General features: G+C 37.3%; 3 protein-coding genes across 20 annotated transcripts in view; all 3 read left to right on the top strand.

The window, feature by feature from the left end:
- The window catches only part of rut (adenylate cyclase rutabaga), a 137,079-nt gene extending 127,382 nt beyond the window's left edge, over window positions 1-9,697 (top strand). For 10 of the 13 annotated variants that reach the window (XM_087345670.1, XM_087345668.1, XM_087345663.1 and 7 more), the window contains 4 exons: window positions 1,564-1,714; window positions 2,213-2,230; window positions 2,458-2,725; window positions 4,066-9,697. In XM_087345670.1, the coding sequence (XP_087201796.1) occupies window positions 1,564-1,714; window positions 2,213-2,230; window positions 2,458-2,725; window positions 4,066-4,418 (790 nt within the window). In that variant the 3' untranslated portion in view covers window positions 4,419-9,697. The remainder of the gene's footprint in view (window positions 1-1,563; window positions 1,715-2,212; window positions 2,231-2,457; window positions 2,726-4,065) is intronic. The other 3 variants (XM_087345669.1, XM_087345675.1, XM_087345672.1) reach the window with 2 other exon arrangements.
- A 2,555-nt stretch (window positions 9,698-12,252) lies between these two features.
- On the top strand, window positions 12,253-17,529 carry LOC110826904 (E3 ubiquitin-protein ligase sina-like). 3 transcript variants are annotated; one of them, XM_087345911.1, is made up of 5 exons: window positions 12,253-12,454; window positions 14,316-14,469; window positions 14,716-15,024; window positions 15,138-15,281; window positions 15,901-17,529. In XM_087345911.1, the coding sequence occupies exons 3-5, from the start codon at window positions 14,738-14,740 to the stop codon at window positions 16,223-16,225; spliced, it is 756 nt and encodes a 251-aa protein (XP_087202037.1). In that variant the 5' UTR covers window positions 12,253-12,454; window positions 14,316-14,469; window positions 14,716-14,737; the 3' UTR covers window positions 16,226-17,529. The 3 variants fall into 3 exon arrangements, with proteins under 3 accessions (XP_087202037.1, XP_087202035.1, XP_087202036.1); XM_087345909.1 differs by lacking the exon at window positions 14,316-14,469 and having other exon boundaries at window positions 12,256-12,454; XM_087345910.1 differs by lacking the exon at window positions 12,253-12,454 and having other exon boundaries at window positions 14,192-14,469.
- LOC110826858 (BMP and activin membrane-bound inhibitor homolog) overlaps window positions 16,291-26,557 on the top strand; it is a 30,874-nt gene continuing 20,607 nt past the window's right edge. For 2 of the 4 annotated variants that reach the window (XM_022057922.2, XM_022057920.2), the window contains exons 1-2: window positions 16,291-16,422; window positions 21,982-22,086. In XM_022057922.2, coding sequence (XP_021913614.1) covers window positions 16,365-16,422; window positions 21,982-22,086 — 163 coding nt within the window. In that variant the 5' untranslated portion in view covers window positions 16,291-16,364. Of the gene's footprint in view, window positions 16,423-20,140; window positions 20,514-21,981; window positions 22,087-26,557 lie in introns of those variants that run through there. The other 2 variants (XM_022057923.2, XM_022057924.2) reach the window with 2 other exon arrangements.

Here is a 26,557-nt window from a genome sequence, read left to right as displayed (position 1 = left end):
TATTAAGCTATATTTTTACATTAATGGACATAATGATGGCTTCAAAGAGATCAGGTCAGAAATTCAGTAATTTTTTTACTCTTGCATGTCTTGACATGTGCATCCATTGCACATAGTTTGTGGAATTGTTCAGTTACATTAGCGATAGAACTCGGAGGACTCTGAAACTTTCGGAGTGGGGAAATTAATTGCCTTGAGCAGTGATCTATCATAAAATGTTGCCATTGATGTGGAAGACTGACAGATGGTAACAAATGATCTGTCAGAGCAGTGTGTTTTGGGGAGGAATCACTGGTTCAAGGATGCTGTGAATCATTAGATGACCAGTGTAATGAACAGTTATCAACACCACAAAATGAGAACAATGTGACAGAGGTTGCACTCTGATCATCAGATGGTAGAGACAGTCGGGTGACTATATTTTGTTTTCTATGTGATCTACAAACTAAATGAATCCTTACATGTGGAAGTTGCTATTACCGCTGGAAGTCGCAAAGCTTCAGCAGAATTTCTCACGAATGAAATTGATTTTTAAAGTTATTTTTGACTCTCATTATATCATGGACCATGAATCTTTACATATTTTTTAGTGTGCTATGATCAGTAAGGAGAGGTATAAGGAGATGTTTGCTCTGTATGGGAGGCAACTTGCTTGGAGTATCTCAAAATTTTGCCAGCCAGAGAGTGAGTGCTCATTCGTAATTTTTTGTGTGTCACTGCTTATATAATAGTAATGTAAGAAGCACAGTATTTTACTGCTTCCCTATCAGACACTTTCTGATGATCTCATGTTATGTGATGTTTTCATCTTTCATTGGATGAAAGACCAACTAAATTGATGTCATTTCAAGAATGCACTGGATGTTGATTTTGTAGATTATGTTGCAATAACGTCCATATGGTAGTTTCCAGAAATATTTTGAAAGCAGTGGTATTTAACAGCTTAGTGTCACTAGATTCAAGATACATTTCCTGTACGAGAACTTAATGAAGCTTAAAACATAATCCTTAAAATAATAATACACTAATTTTAACATAATTGCTTTGAAAGAATTCTCTGAATTTAGTTCTAGGAATAGGCACTTGTGTAGATTGTTTTGGATATTCATAGTCACTAACATTGGTGATTCTAAATGGTAATGATAAATGGGTATTGTAGAGTATTAGATTCAGTACCTAATGCTACAAGGCTCTTGTAAATTTTGGTAGTTTGAGATATTTTTTGGAACAGGAATATCATTTGGTCCACTAATGTATTGCACCCAGGACCAAAGTGTCTTGCTTTGCCTATTTCACTTGCTTGCAAGTAGAAGAAAAACAAATGCACATACTGCGTTAACCAGAGACATTATTGACATAAGAAATGAGATGGCAAGCTACAAATAATGCTGCTTGGAAATTTGTGTTTTTAGTATGGACAGTATATGCTTCTTTATCAGCTCCCCCTCCCGCCCCTCTTGTCCGATTGCCTTGTACTTCTAATGGTCCTCAGGTGCACAGATTCTTCCCAACTACATTATGTAGTCTTACAGCAAAGATGCTCATTTGTATGTGTGATCACAGAAGCACCGGGAAGGAAACGAGTGAATGTGAGACCCTGGAAAGTGAGACCATTGGTGATGATGATGATGATGATGATGTGAAGAAGGAGAATGCTGAAATTGAAAGCTTTGAACGTGAAGAGAAGAGGATAGTCGAGGAAGTGGAAAGACAGGTGAGAATGTTCCTATGCTGTATCTACTCAAGTAAGGATGCCATATGCCTTGTTCTCTGAAGCTAAGTCCATCTATGTCAATATTTTTAATAAATGGTAATAACATTGTGATAATTTGAAATATAGGATGAACTTAAAACACATACTTAAATTTTGAAAGACTGTGTTTTATATGGTGATGTAAGAAGGAACTGAATTCTGAGTGTATGTGTATTTACTGTTACTACTGAAAAGTATGACTTGGTTTATTGAATAAATTTATTTTACTGTGTCAGTATTGTTCTTACACGTTGTAATGCTGTATGGACTTATAGGTATATATTTTGGAGGAACATACTGCCTTCATCTTTGGCTTTCTGAAACATTGGTATCTTCCTACAAGTCCACACAGCATCACAACACACAAGACCAATGTTGATATGTTCATAATGTTAACAAACCTGAGAACATCAAATCTCATTTATCTGAATGTTCTATTTTCTTTCATGCAAACAAAAGTCTGGTGATGAAGAACTAGTAAGTAATTAGTAGTAGTCATAGTAGTATAACATTTTTGCTTTTATTTTAGTAATTAGATGAAACAAATTTTCTTCAATAATTTCATAAATATGCAGGAATCATGCTTAAAGATTTTTTTATTCATCACTGGCAGTATTTACAGAGGTCAAAAATCAAATCCTAGCAAGACACACCAGAATTGTTACACTGTGCATATATTTCCTAACTTGTTTCATCCTTATTAGGAGGCAGAGGTAAAGCGAATTCTTGAGGAAACAGCCAGAAAACAGCTACAACAGGAACATCTAGATCAACAACAACAGCAGCAAGAAAATGTGTTCGGTGGTGAGACAAGCCAGTCAGAATGGAGCGAAGAGGATGATGACGATGACGACGAAGGTGCTGCATCCGAACCTCTTCTTGCTGACCGTGAGTCTACTGGATACACGACTGATGATCCTGCACTAGAGAATATATCCATGTTGAATGAGACAGGACTCACAGATGCTGAGGGTAGGTCCAGCATTATATATCATATCGACCAAGCAGTAATGCTTCTGATATTTGTTAAAAGTATCCTTTTCTAATCTTGGCCAAGGCACTGAGGTTTAAAGTTTTTCCTCAGTTATTTGAGTTGGCTGTCTTAAAATACTGGTAAACCATAGCATCTTCCTTCCCTGTTTCTTTAGTTCATCATAGAACCATCCTGTCATCTGAGTAACCTTTGCAGTTGCTACATTTCTGGAAATTAGATTGCTAATGATTACTTATATTTGATTAACATTATCATCTTTTTAATATTGAAAACACCTCTAAGATATCTATGTGAATTCATTGGGACTGTCTACGAATATGGTTATGTTAACATCTTCTAATTTCAACTTACCGCCTTTCTGTGTTCCTCTGCATCTAGCTTCCACATCACCTTCTATTATTTCTTGTGTACCTCTTTATTAATTACTCTGCAGTCTTTGTCATTGCAGATAGCAAGTTAATAAATTTTTGGGTGTAATCTTTCTTTATACATGTCCATATTATGTAAGGACGTCCGCAGTGGCCGCACGGTCTGAGATGTGGGCCTTGTGTTGCTTGGTTGCTGGGACCGTGGGTTCGAATCCCACTCTAGCCATGGATGTTTGTCCGTGCTTTTCTGTGTACAGGTAGAGGCCTTGCAACGGGCCGATCCCTCGTCCAAGGAGTCCTACCGAATGTCTATAGATCAAGCCAGCGAAAAGTTGGGACCCGCAGTGCTCAGGCACTTGAAGAACAGGTCATTCCCAGTATCCCAGTATATTATGTAAGCTGCAGCATATAAATTCCATCAATATAATTTTTACAGTCCCTCTTACTTGGTGGTCTGCAGTCCCTTGGTTGATAACTTTTCCCCCTTATCCAAGTGATGAGAATGAAATGTAAATGAAAATGAGTTGAACATTTGTGTGTACATTCTTTACCTTTACACTGAGTAGTCTTTGTTTTGTATATGATCATATGCTGTTACATTTAGTAATTTGTTGGAACATTTAGGATTATTTGCTGTTTGGATTGCATGGTTATAAAATAAACGAAACATAGCAGCCTGTCCATACTGTTTTCTCAAAGAAAGAACAGGAATATTACATCTGAAGAATTTTGATATTCTTACAAATTTGGAATCATCTGATAAATCAGGTACTCTGGACCATATTTCATTATATTCAGTGTAATTGTAAAGAGGTGGTAAAAATTTCTACAGAATCTGGTAGATGGCAAGGTATGTTATGAACCACATTATTATTACCAATGTATTGATTTTATGTGGTAGTATAAGTATTTTTATTAATTTTAGTGATCAAATCTCTGATGTTGTTTAGGTGCTCTGAGTGATGTGAATTCGGTGTTCAACGACGCAGGTCATGAGGGGGATATGGATGATAACACCAGCATGTCTTCTCGTGCGTCATCAAGAATATTTGATTCAGATGCAATGATGAGTTTAGATTCACTTAGTGCCCTCTATGACTCTGAATATGACAATTGTTACAGGACTGATGATGATATCAATGTGTTACCTGACAGTGTATCTGATCTTGATAGAATTGACTATTTTGCAGCTGTCGCTACTGATACGGATATCAATTTGGCTAATATACGCTCCATGTCAGAGAGTATTACAAGGAACTTTGGCCAGCCAAGAAGTGAGACAGACCCAGACAGTGATGTTTAGCCACACAAATTTGCTAAGCACGCATGTTTTCCTTTTGTTTCTATGAGAAGGAACAAGAATAAACTGTTAGATCTCTGGAAAGGTATAACAAATGTAATTTGTTCATTCATCACTGAGAATTTTAAAAAATCAGGCACTGTAATAAAGTCTGTGCAATAACATAAATTATATAAATCCTGTCCAATAAGGAATCTGGAATGTATAGAAGTATGGATGCCTGTACTGTGAAGGTACTCGGCTTTGGAAAGTTTGAAGATTTGCTTCCAACATCAAAAGTTTGTTATACTATAAACTGATGAAAGGATGACTCTCAGTTGTTGCTTATGGGGAAGTAAAAAGTGTTGCAAGCAACCAAGATACAGCATAGTCTGTTTTGGTATGAAACCAGCTGCATAATTCAGCAATTAACTGACAATATGAGAAGTCATGGACAGATTCTTGTTGTTCCAAGATACAAAATTAATCAAAAAATAATTTAACAGCCACTGAAGGTGTATGAAATTCACTTGGATTGTCTGTAACTCATGACTCCAAAAGTTGAAGTTGTAATAACATCGTAACAGTTTCCTTCCCTGGAGAAGGGAATGCTGTACATGTAAGTGCTTCGTACATTTTATGAACACTGTTAACAGCTGTAATGCCATGGTTTGCTACAGCATATCAAGACATGGGAGATAACTAATATGACTGAGAGGTAAGACTAAAACTGTTCGTATCTTCTTTTTGACCCATTTGTGATGTTAGACACAGAGAAAAATTAATGTATGTCTATAAATAGGACATTAAGATTTAAACCTTGCTCCTTGAATGTCCTTCATAAAACCGAGTTTGCTAGTAAAAGAAATATAACTTAAGTGCAAAGTTTTTCAACAATTCTGTAAGTGTTGGTCAGGGTTTTTTTTTTTTTTTTTTTTTTTTTTTTTTTTTTTTTTTTGTGATCTTTATGGGAATATTTGAGAATGTTAATGAATCCGATCAGATTATCTGCAGTTGCTAAACTGCTCAATTTCATGTAATTTACTTTCTCCTGCAATTTTTAAAGCAAAATAACTTTGAAAATTAAACAAGAATATGTCCGTAACATGGATGTATGTCTCATGAATTGATTCTTTTTAGTGGCTCGAATTTAATTTTTTGTCCTTGATGTTTAACCCGCGTTTGGTTGTGGTTTTTGAAGTGCTGAGGATATTAGAATTTATGCAGTAAAACTGATGTATATGGCAGGACATTATAAATGGGTTTTATGTGAATCTTGATTAGGTACACAACACTTATGTTGCCCTTGAACTCAAGCAGCTCAAAGTAGTTTTCTCACAAATTATTTTAGCATGGTAGATGTAGTAACGGGTACCTTTTATTGTTGGGGAATTTAGGGGAGTGGAGAAACCCTAACAGTTTTTATCAGAGATAGGATTGGGTATCAGATATGCAGTGTTTCATATTAGCAAAGACAATAAAGCAGAAAATGATATAAAACTTGTTTTGCAAAATGTGTGTTAAAATAGAAAATATGCGTGGTAAGAAACAGTAAGATTACAGTCTATATAGGATATTAACCATTTGAAGTTGAAGCCCATCTAAATAATATTTAAAAATTCAATATGTTTCTCAAATAAAACACAACAGTTCTTGATTTCAAATATAATTGGTAATGCTGTTTAAGGAAACAATTTCAGTTTACTTTAGAATCATATGAACAAACTGCAGAGTTATTGATTATTAAAGCAGGTGATATGTGTAGTCACTACTGCGCTTTAAAGTGTTAATGATTGCCTTAAATTATTTCAGTATGTTCAAATTGTAGAAACAGATCTAGATGTGCAGCTAAGCAAAATAAATGTGTCTGTGATGCTGAGAAGCAGCTGATGTGACCGAATATGTCTCGAGTGTCACCTTGACCGATCAGAATGTGTTTGGTACTCATGAATATCACGCATGGAGACTGGATGTCTCATGAGGTGTTAATCTGTTCTGTTCAAGGATAACACAGTGAAAATTTGGTGATGGTGTTTAAGTAAGTCTTGAACCATCGAGAATACACAATTTATTGAATTTTATATATGGCACATTAAGAAGAACAGAATTTACGTGAACCTTTGTTGACTTTTCCCAATGAAAGTAACGGGGTAATAGAATAGGACAACTGGGTAGTGGAATATGTGCATCATTGAAGGTCTGTGTAAATACGGCTGTAAGTGGGTTTCTTTAGAATACAGAACCAAAGACTGTGCAGTAAATTTCTAAGGATTGTTAACTTAATTGTAACTTGATAAAGTACATGCCAAATAATAATAATTATAGATATTAATAATACTTTATTTCTAACCCCTTTGAGGTGATAGCTATAAGTAAAACCACAAAGGTTGCGAACTCATTTGAAGGATTTCACCAATCTGATGTTAACACTTTGAGGTGTTTTACTTTGCATTCCAGTGCAATAATCTGGATGTGTTTCTAAGAAAACAGACTGTGCTGCAGCAATATAATTCAATGATACTCTATTACAGTGGTAATAATAATCTGTGCAAGAGACTCAGAACAAGGAGGGAGGGGTGAAATTTTAAAACACAATCTAAAATGGAGTTAATATTTTCCCCTTCTTTACTTGTTAGAAGACAAATTGTTTGTGTAACTATTTTTATTCTCTCAGAAAATGTATTTATCACTTTTTACTAAATTGTAATGAAACTGGACATGTCCACAATAGTGTGTTTACAATAGCTGAAATGAAGCCATTTCAGTGTTCGCTTTGGGTATGACAGTGATTTTTTTTTCTTTTCTGAAATGGCTGTATCTTTGAAAGGCAAATGGTGTCAAAGTCAGGTTTTCAAATCATTTTGTAACATCTCAGCCTTTTCTTAGTTTGCTTGCTTCTGTGCTTTGATATTGAAATTCAGAAACTCTAGTCCCCTTCATTAAAATGGTCATATTATAATCTGTGAGAATGTGATACTGTCTACTTTACCTCCGTGTCCTCTTATCTGCCTTCGTGGTGTTATACTTTTTGGATGACTGAAATTAATTTAATTTAGAGAATGAGGCATATTGATGCTGGTGTATTGTTCTCAGTCTTTATTATTAAAATTTCTTGCCTGGTTGCTGTTCTCAAGATGTATTAAATTTGAGCTCGGTGTGTTTTATCTCATATTGTTAATTCTTCATTCAGCACCAAAATTATTCTGTGTCAGTACCAAACAAAATTAACCTTTTTATATGTTCCTTGATTTTATATTAATTCAATATAAAATACTGTAGAAATTAGTGATTTCACTGGATCAGTATTCAGTAAAGGGTCTCGAATTACATGATATTCACCCCTGCTTTAAAAGATTAATAATTTTCTAATATTTAGGAGTTAAATAAACGTTGAAGTTCATATAATCCTGTATTGTGGTTTAAAATATTTATTTACTAGAACAAGGATCTGTGATGATGTGAATGTTTTCAGCAAGGCCATGTTAGCATATGAAGATACTGAAAAGTAATTGTAGTTACAGTGCCATATTGATTATCAGGGCTTGAATTTTTTTTTTAATCTGGTAACTAGGTGAGAAAGGCGAAGTAGGAAGGTAGGTGCCATTCAGAATTTTTTGTTTGTCACCGGCAACTGGGTGACTACAATTTTCAAGCCCTGTTGGTTATTATCATGTATAGAAATTTGAAGCTAGTATATTTACATATGCTCAAAGTAATAGCAGAGAAAGGTAATTCCTTATTGCCAATGTATAAAATTCAATTCTTACATTAAGTTTTCATCTCTCATGTTTTATCTTTTTTTTTTATCCCTGCGGCAAAGTGAATATAATTCACTTGATAAATCAACGAAGAATTGGTTAAGTGTTTTTCACTGAGGCATGGAAGTTTGCTATTAATATTTTCTGCTGTCAGTCTCATTGCAAAGTAGAGAACCAATACATCCAGCATTTCTCAGTATTATATATGAGTGTTTTCTGATAGTGTTTGTGTGTAGGCAATTACTGATATGGTTAACACAGGGTACTGGACAAACTAATGGACATTCTGCATGCTTTACTTAGTGTGGTACTCATATTACAGTAGATGTTGAAAGGGAAATTTTCCAGCATCTGAACACATTTCACACCAGTGTAACACATTTTATTGAGGGCATCATGGCAGATGGGGGTCTGCAGTGGCAGCGTGGTCTGAGGCATGGGCATTGTGCCTCTTGGTCGCTGGGACTGTGGGTTCGAATCCCACTCAAGCCATGGATGTTTGTCCGCGCTTTTCTGTGTACAGGTAGAGGCCTTGCGACGGGCCGATCCCTCGTCCAAGGAGTCTTACCGAATGTCTATAGATCGAGCCAACGAAAAGTTGGGACCCGCAGTGCTCGGGCACTTGAAGAACGGGTTGATCCCAGTATCATGGCAGATGAGTGTTAACAAAATGGCTGATTTACAGGACACTAAGTTCTTAAACTTGTTTGGTTTGACAGGTGTGCGGTGAATAACATAGCATTTTACAGACGGCTGTCTTCTGAGTTGTTGCACTGTGAAGTCCGGTAGAAGTTAACTGACATTTCAGATGTGCTTGCTGCCTCCATTATTAGGGTGATTACCCTGATACGGAGGCAGCAATCATCTCTGAAATGTCAGTTAACTTCTACTGGGCTACACAGTCCAACATCGCAGAAGACAGCCATCTGCATACTCACTCGTGTGAGATCCCAAAATATCGTAACACCATTTTGCTGCAAACACAGATTTTATGCAGGCGTAAAATCTTATGATGAGCATTCATTGTGTTGTTGCGACTTTGCTGTATTAATTTAAGGAAAAATAATTGTAATTTTAAGTCACGGAGTCATTAAGGATTGCAATCTTCCATTGCTGTGATTATATTAAAAGCAAACTTCATTTCAGAATCTTCTGACTTAATGCCATCTAATTGCACGGCAGTGATCAGCATCTCACTTGATGTTTTATTAAATGAACATGAGACTAAAGATATTAAATAAGCTTACATAAAAATAGTACCATTATTAACATTAAAACAAAACTCTGTGGATTTGTGGACCTGACTTCCACCTTACAGTGAGATCCATGTTGGCGAACCATCAGCTAAGTGTGCATGAGACGAAATGCAAGTCTGTATCCTTCTTGCTGATGTGAACAACTCCTTTTTTTTAGTGTTGTATAATGTAATCTATGTGAATTGTGACTGTACACTATTTTCTTTAACTGTTGTATCTATTAATTTATTACAATGCATTATGTTATCTTCTTTATATAAAATATAAAGTGATAGTATTTAAAGATAAATAGTGTTGTCATCTCAAGAGAGAAATGTGGCACACCTAACCTCAAACCTCCTTTTAGCTGCAATATTTCTGAACATTTCTATGACTATTTTGCACACATTGAATGGCTATTATGTTAATCCGTCCGTCTGTCCAGATGTTTCAACTCCAGAACCGAACAACAGATTTTGAATAAACTTGGTTTTAGGGATCTATATTCAAAGTTGTTAGATCGCATTTTGATCTGTGGTGGGCTAAAAATGCTTGGCTAGCTGGATCTATCTGATGTTGCAGTTTGTCTGATCAGTGAATGCGTAGTATAGTCGACGCAGTAGTCTTTGGCCGGTGCAGAAGCTTACGGAACTGGCGGACGGGCCTAGTCTCTGTACCTGAGGTGGCACGGTCAGTGTATTTCTTTTGTTTGGGCGTTCAGTCCGATAAGCTCCTCGGTGCAGTCAGCATTATACTATCGCACAAGTGACTCGCTCCTAGCCTTCCCCTTGAAAATTCCACCGGCCAAAAACTATTGCGCCGACTATACTACTGTACGGCAGAAGACTTTTATTTCTTGTTTTTCAAAGTTGGCTGGACTAACACGGTTACCATTAACGCTATTAATGAATTACACCATATTTCAGATTTTAAGATGCCATCAATTGTAACACACCCTAGATTTAGTAATATGTTTCCAGGAAACGGATGCTAGCACTCTTTCATATTCGGGAGGTTCTAGATTCATTCTTGGTCCAGAGACCTACTATCTTGACAGGCTTTCTATGATTTTTAAGTCCCTCTGTGCAGATTCTTCGGTAGTACCTTAAATCAGGCTTTCTGTATCTTTTTTGATTAATTAATCTGTCATTCAACACTTTATAGTCCAAGCTATTGTCATTAAATGAACCATAAATACTATCTTCCAAACTATACGTATTTATCTCAATTGAACAGGTCTTAGAAATTTGTACTAATTTTTCGTCTTTGGCGTAGTGATCCTATTTGATGTTGAAGAGTGCAAATTATTAAGCCTCTGTACTCTACTTCCTCGTTGTAAGGTCAAAATGCCCTGTTATGAGAAAAGTGAATTGCAAATAGTTGTCTTTAGTTCTGTTCATGTGTTTGTAATAGAACTAGATTGGATAGTATTCCATTTTGGAGTATACGTATTTTGTATTCTACATTGGGCTTGATGTTAATTTGTTACAACAGCATAATTCACGTGTAGACCTAGTCAGCAGTACAGACTGTACAACAAATGCCCAACAAAGTTGATATAGCACAAGCTCGGTTATTTGTTCCGAACATGAAGTTCGTCATTGTATAAAGTAACTTTGACACGTGGAGGGGATGGCCGGAAACAGGGAAAGTGGAGCCGATGAATAAAGAATGAAGTGTTTTTATGAATAGTTGATGACTAGGGAGTCTAGAAGACTGGCGCCTCTCATATTTGGCCCCGTCTGCAGCATCGAAGTTATCTAAACTGTATAAATTGATTTATTAATTCAAGATCAGTTTTTGCTGTCATCATTTCTTCCGTTTGTTATAATTCATACAATTCCTTACACACCCATTACAGAGTCTGCATATAAAGTGTTCAGCTCTGTGGCGTAAATTAAACAAGAATATAAGACCTGAGACGAACCTAACCTACCGCTCAAGGCGTCACTTATGTTAGTTAAATTCTGCAAAATATTAATAATAAGTGATGCATTTCTTGACATTACAGATGGGTACTGAAAACCGAATTACCAAGCTTGTTTACGGTTATAATTGTAAGAGTAAAAGAATGTCACGGATATTCGAGAAAAACATGGGTAGTTTTTATCCTTGCAATCGAAACAACCTAAGACCTTAATCAGTGATGTTATCGAACCAAAATTCAGTATGAGAGAACACATCCATACGTCGAGTTTCGAATTACGTGCCCGCTTACACAAAGTTTTCACCAGTGTTATATCAAGTGGAATGATTATTTAGGTTTAACAGTAAAACAGTGAAGTGACCCATCACAGGAGTGAACGTATTTTATAGAGCGATTATTGTATGCATGTTCATGCCATCAGAACGGATTACCTGAGCACTTTTGAAAATGAATGATTTTTTCATTTGACTTTCACACACACACACACACACACACACACACATATATATATATATATATATATATATATATATATATATGTACTTCAAATATAAAAGTTTGTGACGATGATGCATTATTTAAATAATAAGTTTTTTGGATGTTTTCCATCGTCTAATAAAATTGAACGACGTTTCGGAGATGGGACTCCATCTTCAGGTAAACCTACTCTGTTGGGACCAATCGATAGAGCTAATCCCTATCTCCCCATCTCCGAAACTTCGTTCAATTTTATAATTTTATTAGACGATGGAAAACATCCAAAACAACTTTTTATTTATATATATGTACTACTTCCATGACACACTACAAAGTGATTCTATGATGTTAAACACAGCTATAATAATACATTTAGTGTTAAATGAAGTAATAAGTTTCGGCTTATAGCCAATGAGCATTCTCGTGTTGCAAGAGGATGTCGAAGTTGGAATTCCTGGACGTTCGTGATACCATTGCGCGAAGTTACGCAATGATTCTGAGGCCAAGTACATCGGCCAGCCACATCGAAAGCTACGTGGACATTTTTACGCTGCCTCTGATTCATTTCCGGCAAACATAAATACTGTGTGAGTGGGGAAACAGATTAGATATTTCACGAAAGTGACTGCGCGAATCGGACGTATTTTACAGCAGTAGTGAAAGGTGAGTAAGCTTGTTTAATCTTTCCTGTGATTGTAGCGTGGTGTTTGGTGCACTGACGTCATAGTCCACTCTGAGCATCTTCTTACGACATGTGGTAGTAGCACAACGTAGAAAAGACGCATTAAAGTATGTCCCTTGTCACATCGTGGACCGATTGTTGCCTCTGTAAACTCAAACGTGATTATGTTACGAATTACAGTGGTGTAATTTGCATTATTACTTTGCTTACAAACTTATCCTGGATTCCATTTCTCATTGATGGAATTATATTTCCATGTGAATGTATTCAATGTCTTGAGGGCTAAGGGTTCGTAAGCAAGTAGAAGTAGCTCCGTAGTTTTCTTCGTATTTAAATCTTCAGCAGTTTATATAATATTAGATTTGTCAGTGTCACTAAATAAATAGTCAGTTTTATCCCTATATAATTTGTTTTTACTTTATAAGTACGCAATATATAATAATTACTAATATTCTAAACTCCTAACAATCCGCCATACTGATTTTGACGTGACTATTTTTTTTCTTGCTTACCGACCGATACACTATTATATTATATATTTCCTAATTTATGTAATATTTTGTTTAACTTGTTTTTCTCAAAAATAGATAGATAGGTGCTAACCTTTCTGTGTTTTAATAGAACATAAGTACAACACCTTAGGCTTATGTAGTGCTGTGCAATTTCAAATACGTGTAAATTGAGGTTATTTTATAGTTTTGAATATTTTTAGTGTAGTAGTGTGTATTGTGAGTTGTGCCTTAAACTAAATAGATCTGTTTGTTGATTAAGTGATAATTTTTAAGTTAAATAGTTTAGTGAATTCATCTCCTTTCCATTTTCTTTGTGGAAATACGTGAGTGAAGTGCAAGTGAATTGGGGTTACTTTTGGTTATTTGGGGTATTGTGTGCTGTGAGTGGCATTAAGTGACATAATTCTATTTGTGGATTGACTTTTAACTAAATAAGGCTATAGAAAAGTAGTTAAAGTATTGTTAATATACATATTATAATGATGAGTGTTAGTCTTTCAGGAAAGTGTGGAGCCTGTCGTAGGTTGGTAACGAATGGTTTAATTTGTAACAACTATGGCTGCTATTTCCACATAAACTGTGCAAGCTCCAGTCCAAATTTATCAGACAGAAACATGCCTTGGAATTGTATGTCATGTAAATTCCAGAAGCATGCAAAGCATCAGGAGGGGATAATCAGGCACCTCGAGCAGGAGTTAAAAGCAGCTAGGGAAGAGATTAGTAGACTAAAAGCTGGAAATGTCAGCAGTAGTAGTAGTAGGGAGCAGGGTAAGTTAGAGACTTGGTTTAAACCAAAAAACTCAAAATCTAGGTGCTGCAGGTTCTCTGCTAATGATGCCTCTCAGGTTAAACTGAGCAACAGATTCAGTGTTCTGGAAACAGACACACTGGACGTTGGTCAGCAACGCCCAGTTTCATTGAAGCATGAGGGTAGGGTAGTAAAATCAGAATCATTTTCAAGAAAGTTTGAAAGTAAAAGGAAAATCATAATACTTGGAAGCAGTCATGGGAGGGATATTGGACTCATGCTTAATGAAAATCTGGGCAATAAGTTTGATATAGTTAGTATTTTTAAGCCAAATGCTCCTCTTGCAAATGTCGTTGAGGACCTGGGGAAGCTTGGTAAAGGCATTACCAAGCAAGATCATATTCTTATAGTGGGAGGGCCAGGTAATAGCCTGGATAGGAATAAAAATACTCAATAGAAAAGGATGTCGACTTCATTGCAAAGAGGACTACCAACACAAATGTGGGACTTGTCAACCTCTTCAGCAGGCACGACAATAAAAATCAGCTTCATAGACCAATTGCCAACCTCTCATGTTTTCAGAAGAGTGCATATTATGCAGGGATCAAAATTTTCAACAGTCTACCATCTAATCTCACAAGTCTTGTAAATAAAAAGGCACAATTTAAACCAGCATTGAAAAGATACTTAATTACACACTCCTTTTACTCTGTCGATGAATTCCAAATGTTTACAAGTAAGTCGTAATTTATCTATTGTATATAATGGGTGGATTTATTTGTAACTTATCTCTACTGCATGTGAACCCTTTGTTTGTATTTTTGTGACATTTATATAATAGTATGACTTGTATTTGTATAACATGTATTGTATTATTATGACTTATTCTACATCCTATTGTCATCTGACTAACTTATGGATCCATGGAATGTAATAAAGATGTATGTATGCATGTATGCATGTCCTGATATTTATTTTCCAGCGGAACGTCTGCAACTAGGTTCATGTCTGATGACAAAACATCTCCCTTCGAGGGACCGCAAGTGACAGAGAGCTTGCAGAACGTTTTGGAGTGCCCAGTTTGCCTGGAGTACATGGTACCTCCCATAACGATGTGTGCAAGCGGGCATAGTGTGTGTCAAGCTTGCAAGCCGCGACTTCACGGTTGTCCTACCTGTCGAAGGCCTCTGCTTGGGATCCGCAATTTCGCCCTCGAGAGCCTGGCTAGTTCCCTGGAACTGCCATTATGTATTGCAGGGACTCACCCTCTGCCACAGCCAACAGAGCCAGAGTAAGCAATACGTAGTAGTTGCGTTTATATCCGTTAAAAGCGCTACTCTTTACTACTAGCATGTTGCGCCTCTACACACAGACCGTCTAATTATATCGTTACGTTTTTACTAGATATGGCTGCCCGTTGGAATGTCAGTGGACGGGACTTCGGGGAGAAATCTGGAGGCACGTGTCACAGACACATCGTGAAAAGATTCTGGAAGGAAGAGGAAATAATTGCCGTTGGGAACTTCCCCTCGTTGTTAAAGACACCAGGTATGGAAGAAACTGAGATGAAAATGATGATATGGTTCTCTAAGTATTGTGACAGCGATTCATTCATTAGTTTCACTGTCTGATGTAACCTCAATTTGATATGCATCATCTATGTACATCTGGCTTCACTTGACTGATCGTCATACAAATGTATTTGTTTTGCATTTTATTTTTATGACGGATGGAATCGAACCCGGAACATTTTCAATACTAGAACAGATTTATTGGTACGTCTTGATAAATATTTCGGAACATGTTTGAACCACTTAGGTAAATACAGACCTAGAGTTCGGTTACAAGTACAACCTTTATTTGAAATAGTGCCACATTTCGATATGGTGTGTATCTAATAATATACAAGGATCTGTAATTTTAAGTTTCTATAGCAGGTGTTAATCCTCAGTAATATAAAGCCCAGTGAAATTTACAGAATAACAAATCTTTTTCGAACTTGGTCTAATGGGTTGTAACGCCGCCCGGACGTTTGATAGATATAAACGTTTCGGAAGAAGTACAACTACCATCTTCAGGACTGAACTCCGTTACAACCCAGAATACCAACTTCACCGCCGTTAGGACCTCATTTTTCACATTTGTTTTATATTTTATTTGCGTTTAGGGCAATTTTCGCTTTCGGAGAAGTGTTCCTTTACCGACAGAGACTTCATACCATCAAAAAACTGTTCTACGTCGTGGTACAGTACATTGGACCCATAGAAGACGCTTCCAAGTACAAGTATGAAGTCGAGTTTTGTTCTAGCAGCGGCGATCAGAAAGTGAGAGTGATGGGGAACATCACTTTAGGCTTGTATGAAGATATTAACGCCGTCTACGAGTCAGGAAATTGTGTCACCTTGGATTATGACGTAGTCAAGAACATGGCGGAAGGCAGTCAGCTGGTTTATTCAGTCAGAGTGTTCAAGTCCGGTTCAGCACTCGAGTAGACACGAATCGAAATGAACGAATTGACTCTGGCAACTGATAAATTCTCAACCTCGACTATGAGTGGAATTCAATGAACATCTTCACGCTGTAACTGCTTTACCACAAATAAAAAGCCTTATTTTGTTGCGGTATAAGAAGATGATGGACTACATAAACGGTCTAGACGCAGTGGAAATAATCTCGTCATTCTTGATAGGTAATTTACTAGTTGAAAAAAAAATTAAATAAGTTATGTTAAAAAGAAATGGTGGTTTGCGTGGTTACCGCAAACCATTGGCCCTAAAGTTAAATGTTGTTTCTGCGACTGTACAAAATTATACATGAATTACAGTCATGTTTTTTTCAGGCTAGCTACCAGTTACGCGGACTAAGAGAAATGCTGATTATTCAGGTCACCGTCAGCTATTTTCTGCCAACTTTATCCGCGTCCAACCTAGTTGCATCTTGCCTTCAGATTGACCAATAGTTGAATATGACACTCCGCGACAGAATAATGTTTAGGTTCCCAGCCTTTTGGTTGAGATTGGCAAAGTTTGGTTGGCACCCTATCGTAAATACTGATACGTCACTCTGTAATTTTGCAGGTATATTCATAGTCCTAAACTGGTATTTTATTCAGTAATGTATTGTACAGAGTCTATTAAAAGTGATAATATATTTATCCAAGTGCACAGCACATGGACAGCCACGGTGGTCTAGCGGTTAGAACGCTGGCCTTGTAATCCTGGGGTCTCGGGTTCGATTCAAGGCGGTGCCCGAATTTTTAACTTGTGTTGGGCAAGGCCGTGGTCTAGGCAACACGGAGTTTTCCTCCGGGGGCTTCCCCGGTTTTTCCGTGGCATCCCAACAACTACTACCCCATTCACACACAGAAGAAGGCAATGGCAAACCACTTCTGGATCATCTGCCAAGAACGTGTATGAACAGGTCCCAGCCCGAGAAAAGGATGGAAGGATCCTGTTCATATGGACCTGTCGTCACACAGAACACTAATAATAATAACAGCACATGACAGCCGAGTGGTTAGCATTCTTACATATTCGTGAGATCCTGGTTTCAAATCTCTACCCGCAGATCGGTTTCCATACTTTGGGTTTTCTTATCAGCCTCGAAGATGGAGACAGTATGTTTCTCCGAATCATTGGTATCTTCCAGCGACTATACACGACGCCAAAACTTGGCCCAACAACGTAATTAATTAACAACTTATCATGCATGATTTGTTGGAATATGTAATTGTTTACTCAATAATTCAACAGCAGTACGTTTAATAAAACTGTAAATACGAGCAATATAACTTTAAGATATGAGTTTCTTATGACGGTGAATACGAACATGGCGGTCTTCTGGGTTGTAGCGCCATGTAGTCTGGCAGAATTCATCTTCCTGATGATGGAGGCAGAAAGGACGTCAGAAACGTTGGTAAACCTCTACCAGACTACATGACGCTACAACCCAGAAGACAGAAATCTTCTGAAGTAACTTTAGAAGATAAACAATGGTTTAACGGTCATTTCGTTTTGTATTTAGTCAAGGTAACAAGTTATACTTGAGCGGATTTATTTCATCGGTCATTGTTTGTAGTTTTTTGACTGCGGAATTCTTGTAGTCCAGTTTAAAACCAGTGGAAAGGCAAACAAGACACGTGTTGTCGAAGCTCGATACATGTTTCTATGCTTATCTCATTGTCCTTGATGTTTATTTATTGAAGTTACAAATCTCCTGTCTCAAGATTACAGTCGCGTACTGTACAGATGTCACATTATGCAGTCATATATTATTTATTCTAATAATGTTAAATATTCAAATCATAATAATGTGACAATCTATCTTTTTTCTCAAAATAAATGGTATTCAGAGACCAAATATTTGATCTTAAAAAAACTGATGAAAGTTAGATTTGAATATTATATAAATTATGGATTGTATTAAACAGTTTAAACTAAAACTGAAGTTACTATACATTCAAATGTATATTCCCCATAACCAAATTTCATCGAAATATTTTAGTTGTTTCGGAGCTAAAATATTCTGACACACAGACGACCTTCCTGCAAATATGAGATGCGATCGGAAAGTTTCAAGACTGCGCCTATAAAAACCCGTACACTTATCTCAGGTATTAAATTCATCCATCACCCTCGAAGTAGTTCCCCTGGGAGTGAACACAACGATCCCAGCGCCGCTGCCAAGCCTGGAAGCATCCCTGGAAATCTTTCTTTGTCAGCCTGTCAAGCAAAATCTGCGATTCTGCCTGAATCTCTTCTATCGTCTCAAATCTCCTTCCCTTTAGCTGAATTTTCATCTTTGGGAAGAGGAAGAAGTCACACGGCGAATAAGGAGGGTGCGGGATGACGGCCATGGTGTTTGAGGCCAACAACTGCCGAACTTTGAGGGCGGTGTGCGCTGGCGCGTTGTCATGATGCGTCGCATGTGGAGTTCTTCCTTTAGAATCAGCTGACAGGTCCCATAGCCTATCCCAACAATGTCGCACAAGTCGTTGATGGTACGACGTCGATCTTCGTGAATGGCCTGCCGAATCTTCGTAACATTTTCGGGCGTTGTGCTCGAAGATGGTCGTCCAGAACGCTCGTCATCATCGACAGAGGTTCGGCCATTTTTAAAACGTGAATGCCACACAAAAGTTTGTGCACGACCCATTGCGGACTCCCCTAATGCTTGCTTTAGCATTTCATAGGTTTCCGTAGCCGTTTTGGCGAGTATTTGGCAAAATTTGATTTGTTCATGAAAATTCCGAAATCGCAGGAGGGTCGGTGTAATGCACTACCAAAACGCCCGTAACTAAGAAACAAATGCTAATTCGATGATGCCGGCTGGCACACTGATTCACTATGAATGTAGGCCGCACCCCCTAAAGGCAGAATCTCGTACTACATCCGGTTCGCCCTCTATTGACACAGTCTTGAAACTTTCCGATCGCACATCGTAACACGTGGTGATGTAAGTACACACAACATGGCGGCCGAGTGGTTTGCAGTCTTTCAGATACGAGAGTTCCTGGTTTCATGTCTCGGTCCGAACATCGATTATCCACACTGGGATTTCGTGTTTACATCTCTAATTCCTCAAGGCTAATACCAACTGGATCAAGATGTGTTCATTTTACATCCATTATAATTTTTAATCACCCTGCCATTTGACGCTATATCTTAGAGAGAGAGAGAGAGAGAGAGAGGGAGAGAGGCAGGCATCACACACAATAAGGAAAATGCAAGCCTGAAGGATGTGTTCACCATTGGTTCAAAACAAGTATTTAGAAACGAAAAAGTCGGTGATATGAAAAGAATGAATATTCTTCTTTATCACGCCGTCTCCTGTACAGGAGGTTGGTGACATTATGAACAGGATCCTTCCATCCTTAAAGAATAAATAACAATAATAAATTCTTTATATTAATGTGCTAACTCAGTAGCTATAGTCAGCCTAAAAATAAAATAAATACAACTGACAAAAAACAAGACAGCACATACACAAAGTAAACATAATAATTCTGAAGGTTGTAAAAAAGGAAATTACCGATTGACCGAATTAAATAAGAAATTTTTTAAAATAATTTATTATACAACGTGTTAGTATTGGAAAATGACTGAATTTTTTTTTAATTTTCCTCAGTATTTCCTTTAAAAATCCCTAAATAACATTTTAAAATATGTTATGCCAGCATCCTCTCGTTTCCATCCCACCTCACCAGTAGACGTCATAACCTATTCAATCGATAAAACGTTGTTAAATAAATAAACTAGGGCAAAACAGAGAAGAGAGGTATATAGAAGTTCCCTTGTTTGAATTTCGGTCAGGAAATAATCTGTAATGACGTTTTCGTGATGTGTCTTATTATTGTCAGGCAAATTCCATGACTATTGATCTGAATTATCAGGCGTCGTCAAATAGGTCTGTATCATTAAGAAAGAATAATTGCATTTTATCGAGCTTGTGATTGTATACTCTGAAAAACGAATTATCGTTTGTAGGGGTACAGTACGACCAATATCGTTTGACAGGGGCGTCAGCAATATTTGTTAGTATTATAGTCGAAGATGTCTGAATTATACAAAACAGGTGACCTGACAAGGAGCAGGACATCAGTATCGATACAGAAGGCGTCGATGTAAGTCGAGAGACAAACGAGAGTCACAACCTGTTGGGGCCTGATCGACATTAGCGTGTGCAGAACATGCGATTAATTTCGTAAGAAGCAGTAATTTGTGTTGTCTGACAGTGGAAATTTTGCTTTATTATCATCAAGAAATTGTGTTATCCATTTAGGTAAGACAGTATTCTTGTATTTACGTAGTTAAACATATTCTACCGTGAGTTATTTGTAAGGTACAGTGACAAAAATGTATTGTTTTTGTTTTTGAATGTTTCTTAACCTATTTAACTACGCGTCCTCGTTTACATAACCTAATTATAGCATCAAATGTGAGTCAAAAAAAGGGATCGATCTTTTTTAAAGTACTATCATCGAACGTGGCAGTCGAGTGGTTACTTGTGATTCGTTTCCGAGAGGTCCCAGGTTTAAACCTCGACCTGAGGACCCTAACCTCACTGGGATTTTCATAGTTATCTTCAATAATAACCTCAATTCTTGCAGTTCTAATTCTTCTCCAGTTCTTAACCTCGTTCAGTACAGAACCGGTGCAGCCACATATATGCAAAGGATGTTGATGTTCAACCCACATTCATGTCCGTGAGTGAGGTCACTCAGCAAAATACCTGTTCACAAATATCAAATGTATTACGTGTCAGTTCACCTCAACTTAAAAACAAGAAGTATTTAGAGTCATTTTACCTGTTTAATGCAAACATCAAAGTTGGCATCATTGCATGATATGTATTTTATATACAAGACTTTTCTGAACCTGATTCTACCACCGTATTCTCGTGATTCGCTGCTACTATGTTGACAGAATACTGGAGTAGAATTGACTCCTAAAACGTCGTGTGTATTAAATGGGCCTATATCCTAATCAGTTGACAATGTTCAATATAACTATAATTAGTAGGTATATGACGCCACCCTGTGTTTACTTGTTACATTCACCCCAGTGTAAATAATGCAACTGATATTACGTAAATTAGGTGAAGGGGATATTTAATTTGGAGCTTCGAAGTTCTGTTTGATTATTTTGCATTTAACGATGCTGTGTCGAACTCAGTTTATTTATAAAATTTCGAATGTTATGAAAAGATGGTCATGAAAGATAAGCGGGGAAATATTTGGAATTAGATGTGTTCACCTCTTTCGCAATGCCTTCTTCATCCGAATTTCCTTGGGAGATACTAAGGAAAACTGCAATTACTTGCATCCAGGATTTCCGGTGTCTCTGTCGAAAGTCGAACCTGGCACTTTTAGATGGTACACGATTCCACTAAACTTTCAAAATGTTCGTATTATTGTTGTTGTGAGTGAAATTAAATTTACAGAGTAGTCATTATTTTGAAACTGATAATCGCTAAGCTCACGAATATTAACTAAATATATTAATCTCTTACATCTGTTGTACTTCCCTTATGAATAATTTAATTTATATAAAAAATTATCAGATTAAAAATCTTATAATATGATAATTAATTAACACATAGTAACATCTCGTCAGTAAAAGTTATAATTAAGTTTAAGTTTTAACCCTCGAATAGACGTTTTCACGTATTTTCGCTGTGTTAAGTGAAGTAAGCTGGATATATAGTTGCTAAGAGGGGAATTATTTTTAAAATCGGGCACTCATTGCAGTGGAGGGAGGAAGCCGACGACAGTGTCACAAGATGAGGACTTGGTTTCACTGTTTGCTTCTCCTGCATCTGATCAGTGCTGTGATTCTACTGGATCTGTCTGCAGGTACAGTGATACTTAATGAATGTCTTAAAGTTTTCACAACATCGTGCAAATATCGTGTTGGACTTCGTCCTTGGTATGAAGCTTATTCGATATGGCTTTGGTTTTGCAGTATGCTATCATACTGATTGTTTTTAGCATTTTTATTCTGAATATTAGTGACGGCGGTTGGGGTCAAACTCGGTACCTTTTTAACCAGTTAAAATCCCTTTTGTAACTAAATGTCCTGCATTAACAATCAACAACTCTTTATTTTGTATTTATGAGTTTCGTATGATTCTCGCCGTATTATCAGGGATCTGTCTTCTGGGTCGTTGCGCTGTGTAGTCTGGTCGATGTTAACCAACGTTTCAGAGGTCATACTGCCTCCGTCATCAGGGCGATGAGTATGAAGATTTCTGTCTTCTGGGTTGTTGCGCTGTGTAGTCTGGTCGTTGTTACCAACGTTTCAGAGGTCATACTGCCTCCGTCATCAGGGCGATGAGTATGAAGATTTCTGTCTTCTGGGTTGTTGCGCTGTGCAGTCTGGTCGATGTTAACCAACGTTTCAGAGGTCATACTGCCTCCGTCATCAGGGCGATGAGTATGAAGATTTCTGTCTTCTGGGTTGTTGCGCTGTGTAGTCTGGTCGATGTTTACCAACGTTTCAGAGGTCATACTGCCTCCGTCATCAGGGCGATGAGTATGAAGATTTCTGTCTTCTGGGTTGTTGCGCTGTGTAGTCTGGTCGATGTTTACCAACGTTTCAGAGGTCATACTGCCTCCGTCATCAGGGCGATGAGTATGAAGATTTCTGTCTTCTGGGTTGTTGCGCTGTGTAGTCTGGTCGATGTTTACCAACGTTTCAGAGGTCATACTGCCTCCGTCATCAGGGCGATTGAGTATGAAGATTTCTGTCTTCTGGGTTGTTGTGCTGTGTAGTCTGGTCGATGTTAACCAACGTTTCAGAGGTCATACTGCCTCCGTCATCAGGGCGATTGAGTATGAAGATTTCTGTCTTCTGGGTTGTTGTGCTGTGTAGTCTGGTCGATGTTAACCAACGTTTCAGAGGTCATACTGCCTCCGTCATCAGGGCGATTGAGTATGAAGATTTCTGTCTTCTGGGTTGTTGTGCTGTGTAGTCTGGTCGATGTTAACCAACGTTTCAGAGGTCATACTGCCTCCGTCATCAGGGCGATGAGTATGAAGATTTCTGTCTTCTGGGTTGTTGCGCTGTGTAGTCTGGTCGTTGTTACCAACGTTTCAGAGGTCATACTGCCTCCGTCATCAGGGCGATGAGTATGAAGATTTCTGTCTTCTGGGTTGTTGCGCTGTGTAGTCTGGTCGATGTTAACCAACGTTTCAGAGGTCATACTGCCTCCGTCATCAGGGCGATGAGTATGAAGATTTCTGTCTTCTGGGTTGTTGCGCTGTGTAGTCTGGTCGATGTTTACCAACGTTTCAGAGGTCATACTGCCTCCGTCATCAGGGCGATGAGTATGAAGATTTCTGTCTTCTGGGTTGTTGCGCTGTGTAGTCTGGTCGATGTTTACCAACGTTTCAGAGGTCATACTGCCTCCGTGACAGAAATCTTCTAACTCACCGCTGTGAAAACCTCAAATCTTGCAGGGATTATTTCCTTAAACAGATTTTTTTTTAAAATGTGTAGTTAATTTGTAATAACTCTGTACGATGTGTAAATTAGTTAACTGTGAAAGTTTCCATTTCGATAGTTCACTCTTCTTGGGGCTTGTGGTAGAAGTTTATAAACAAAGACATTGCTTATATTTCCAAAAGCTTATTGAACTAAAGTAGATGCCGTGGTTTTAAACTTTTCCCCACGTAATTTAAATAATGTATTTAGAAATTCCTTTTCAGCCAGTTGCCTCTCAGTTATTCGTAAGTGGCACAAAGTATCCAAATTACACAACGCGTACTGATCGAGTATTCTCTCAAGCGTTGCGATGGCAAAACTCTACTGCAAAATATTTTGTTAAAAGTGTTTTTCTTTCATCCTAAAACAAACACAGAAGCATTAAATGATCCTTCGTGAACACTTTGCTGCTTAAGTCTTCAGCAGATTTTAAGATGCGAGGAATTGTTTACTAAGTTTGAAAGAAGAAGTATATGAAGATCCTAAAATGGCAGTTTTCTTAAGTTCCCTGATGTCTTGTTCGCCCCGTTATTATTATTATTATTATTATTATTAATAATATTATTATTTATCTTCCCATGGGTCGTTCCTTTTCCTGGTGTTTTGAACTTTATTTAAAATGTGTGATGTTCCTAGCATGTCTGGGTTTTTTTTATAGAAAATCTATCAAATTCTTTGGTCTTTTAGTTAAAATGCCCGTGGCTCCAACGATTACCGTTTCGAAAAAGCATTTTATATTTCATATTCGCTGAATTTCTATACTTAGGTTAGTGTATTTTAATTTATTTTAGGTCTCCATCCGTGTTACATTCCTGTCGATTTTATTGCTACATCTATCAGTAAGGAAAATTTATCGTTCTTGATTTTAATTATGTCTGGTCTATTTGACAGAACCTTCTACTTGTACCCCTTGATTCTATAGAATGTTTTTGTTGAAAAGAAATATCAACTAAATCTATTAATTACGAAACAAGTTTGAATTTCCTGAGTGATTACAAGCAGCAGGTATAACAAAAATGTGAGAAACAAAAGAATTATTATTAAAAAATTGAAGATTCATCAAGGATTTTAAAATAAAGAAGGAAGAAATCACTAAGAAGAAATGCAATGTAGAAAATAAATTTAAATATGCTTGTCGTAAAGATTTTAACTAACCCTTCTAAGCTGAAGCTTTACTTAATATTAAATATTCAGTCCTTATAACGAAGAAAACACAATCCACATCCATTACAAATATCAGGTTAATTCTGTTCAAGGAAATAATCACAGTTTACTCTAAGAATCATGTGAAGCCGATAAAATAGACGTTGTTGACAAAGCGCAGATTTATTTATTGTTACAGCGGGTGATAGACGTAGTTACCCCACTAGGCTCTAATCCGTTGAAACCGAAACTCGTCAAAATAATATTTAAGAATTCGTTCCGTACCTCAAAGAAAACACCAAATTTCTCCATTACAGAGATCAATTCGGAAATGCCGTTTCAGGAAATAATCGCTTTTAACAGTGAGGATCGTACGAAACCCATGAATACAAAATGAAGCAAGTGGGACATATAGTTACCATTGAGAATTTTAAAGTTTTGAGTTGTTAAACTGCAGAAATAAACAGCAACATTCTGAAAAAAATAGCAAGCAAGAATAGCCAAGCACGCCACTGTTAGTTCATTCACGGTTTTGGCAGCTTCTAACGTCTTGTTCTTGTCTGATAATTCATTAGCCACGTTGTTTACACGGGAGAGAATTATGCGTACGTCGTGTCAACGAGACACTGAGACACTGAGAGCCGCGCTATTTTTATTGGATCGCAGGACACTTCTTCCGTCGCCATTTCCTCTCCACGTTCGCACTCGATTGCCATTTCACACAGCCGTTGCGAAAAATGAACGATAATCACCTAACAGACCAACACTTAGTTGAATGTGGCAGTATTCCAAATTGCATTCCTCATTATTTTTCATGTCCTCGTACAGCATCGCCAAGAAGTCGATGGAAATCATCGCACGACGAACGCCACAAGGAAAATGTTGGGATGAGCACAACAGAATATTGAATAAAAATTTTCTTGGATATTATCCATCGTCTAGTAAATATAAAACGTAAAACGACGTTTCGGAGATGGGACTAGATAGAGCTAATCCCTATCTCCGGAGATAGGGATTAGCTCTATCTAGTGGGCCCAACTGAGTAGGAACCTGAAGACGGAGATAGAGCCCCATCTCCGAAACGTCGTTTTACGTTTTTTACGTTTTATTACTAGACGATGGATAATATCCAAGTAAATTTTTATTCAATTGACTCTTCACCATCGTCAAGAAGTTTTAGATTTGATACAACAGAATGTCTTACATCGCTAGCAGAACGGGATATCTACTGTTACGTTTAGATGGAATTTTTCTGAGACATGAATAGAGAGAGTTACAATCCCAATTATCGATCAATCAATCTCTTTACCTAATATTATTCCGGTGATTATATCAAGAAGGAAGAGCTATCTGGGACGTGAAATATGAAAAGTATATATGCAAATTTATGTAACATTTTAGTCGAAAACTTAGCTTTGGTGACGTGGGCGTACATGGGGTGATAATATTAAAATGTATCTTGAGGGGAAAAGGATACAAGGATGTTGAGTGGATTCATATGGCTAAGGATATAATCTATTGGTGGTCAGATATAAATGTGTAAGTAACTACATTTAGGTTCAATAAAAGGAAGACAATTTCTTGACAGGTAGAGCAAATATTAGGTTCTCAAAAAGATCATTCAGCACTGCAGCGTTAATGATCCGTTTTTATGTTACTAAGGCAGCAACCATGTAGTTCGATGTCTTAACTACTTTC

This window comes from Zootermopsis nevadensis, unplaced genomic scaffold (assembly GCF_977971745.1).
Source record: "Zootermopsis nevadensis isolate Lab colony 2312 unplaced genomic scaffold, Znev_1.0 Znev_ptg000009l, whole genome shotgun sequence".
In the NCBI taxonomy this organism is placed as follows: domain Eukaryota; kingdom Metazoa; phylum Arthropoda; class Insecta; order Blattodea; family Termopsidae; genus Zootermopsis; species Zootermopsis nevadensis.
The sequence above is the reverse complement of the archived record's forward strand: the minus strand, read 5'-3'. Positions and strand labels throughout refer to the sequence as shown.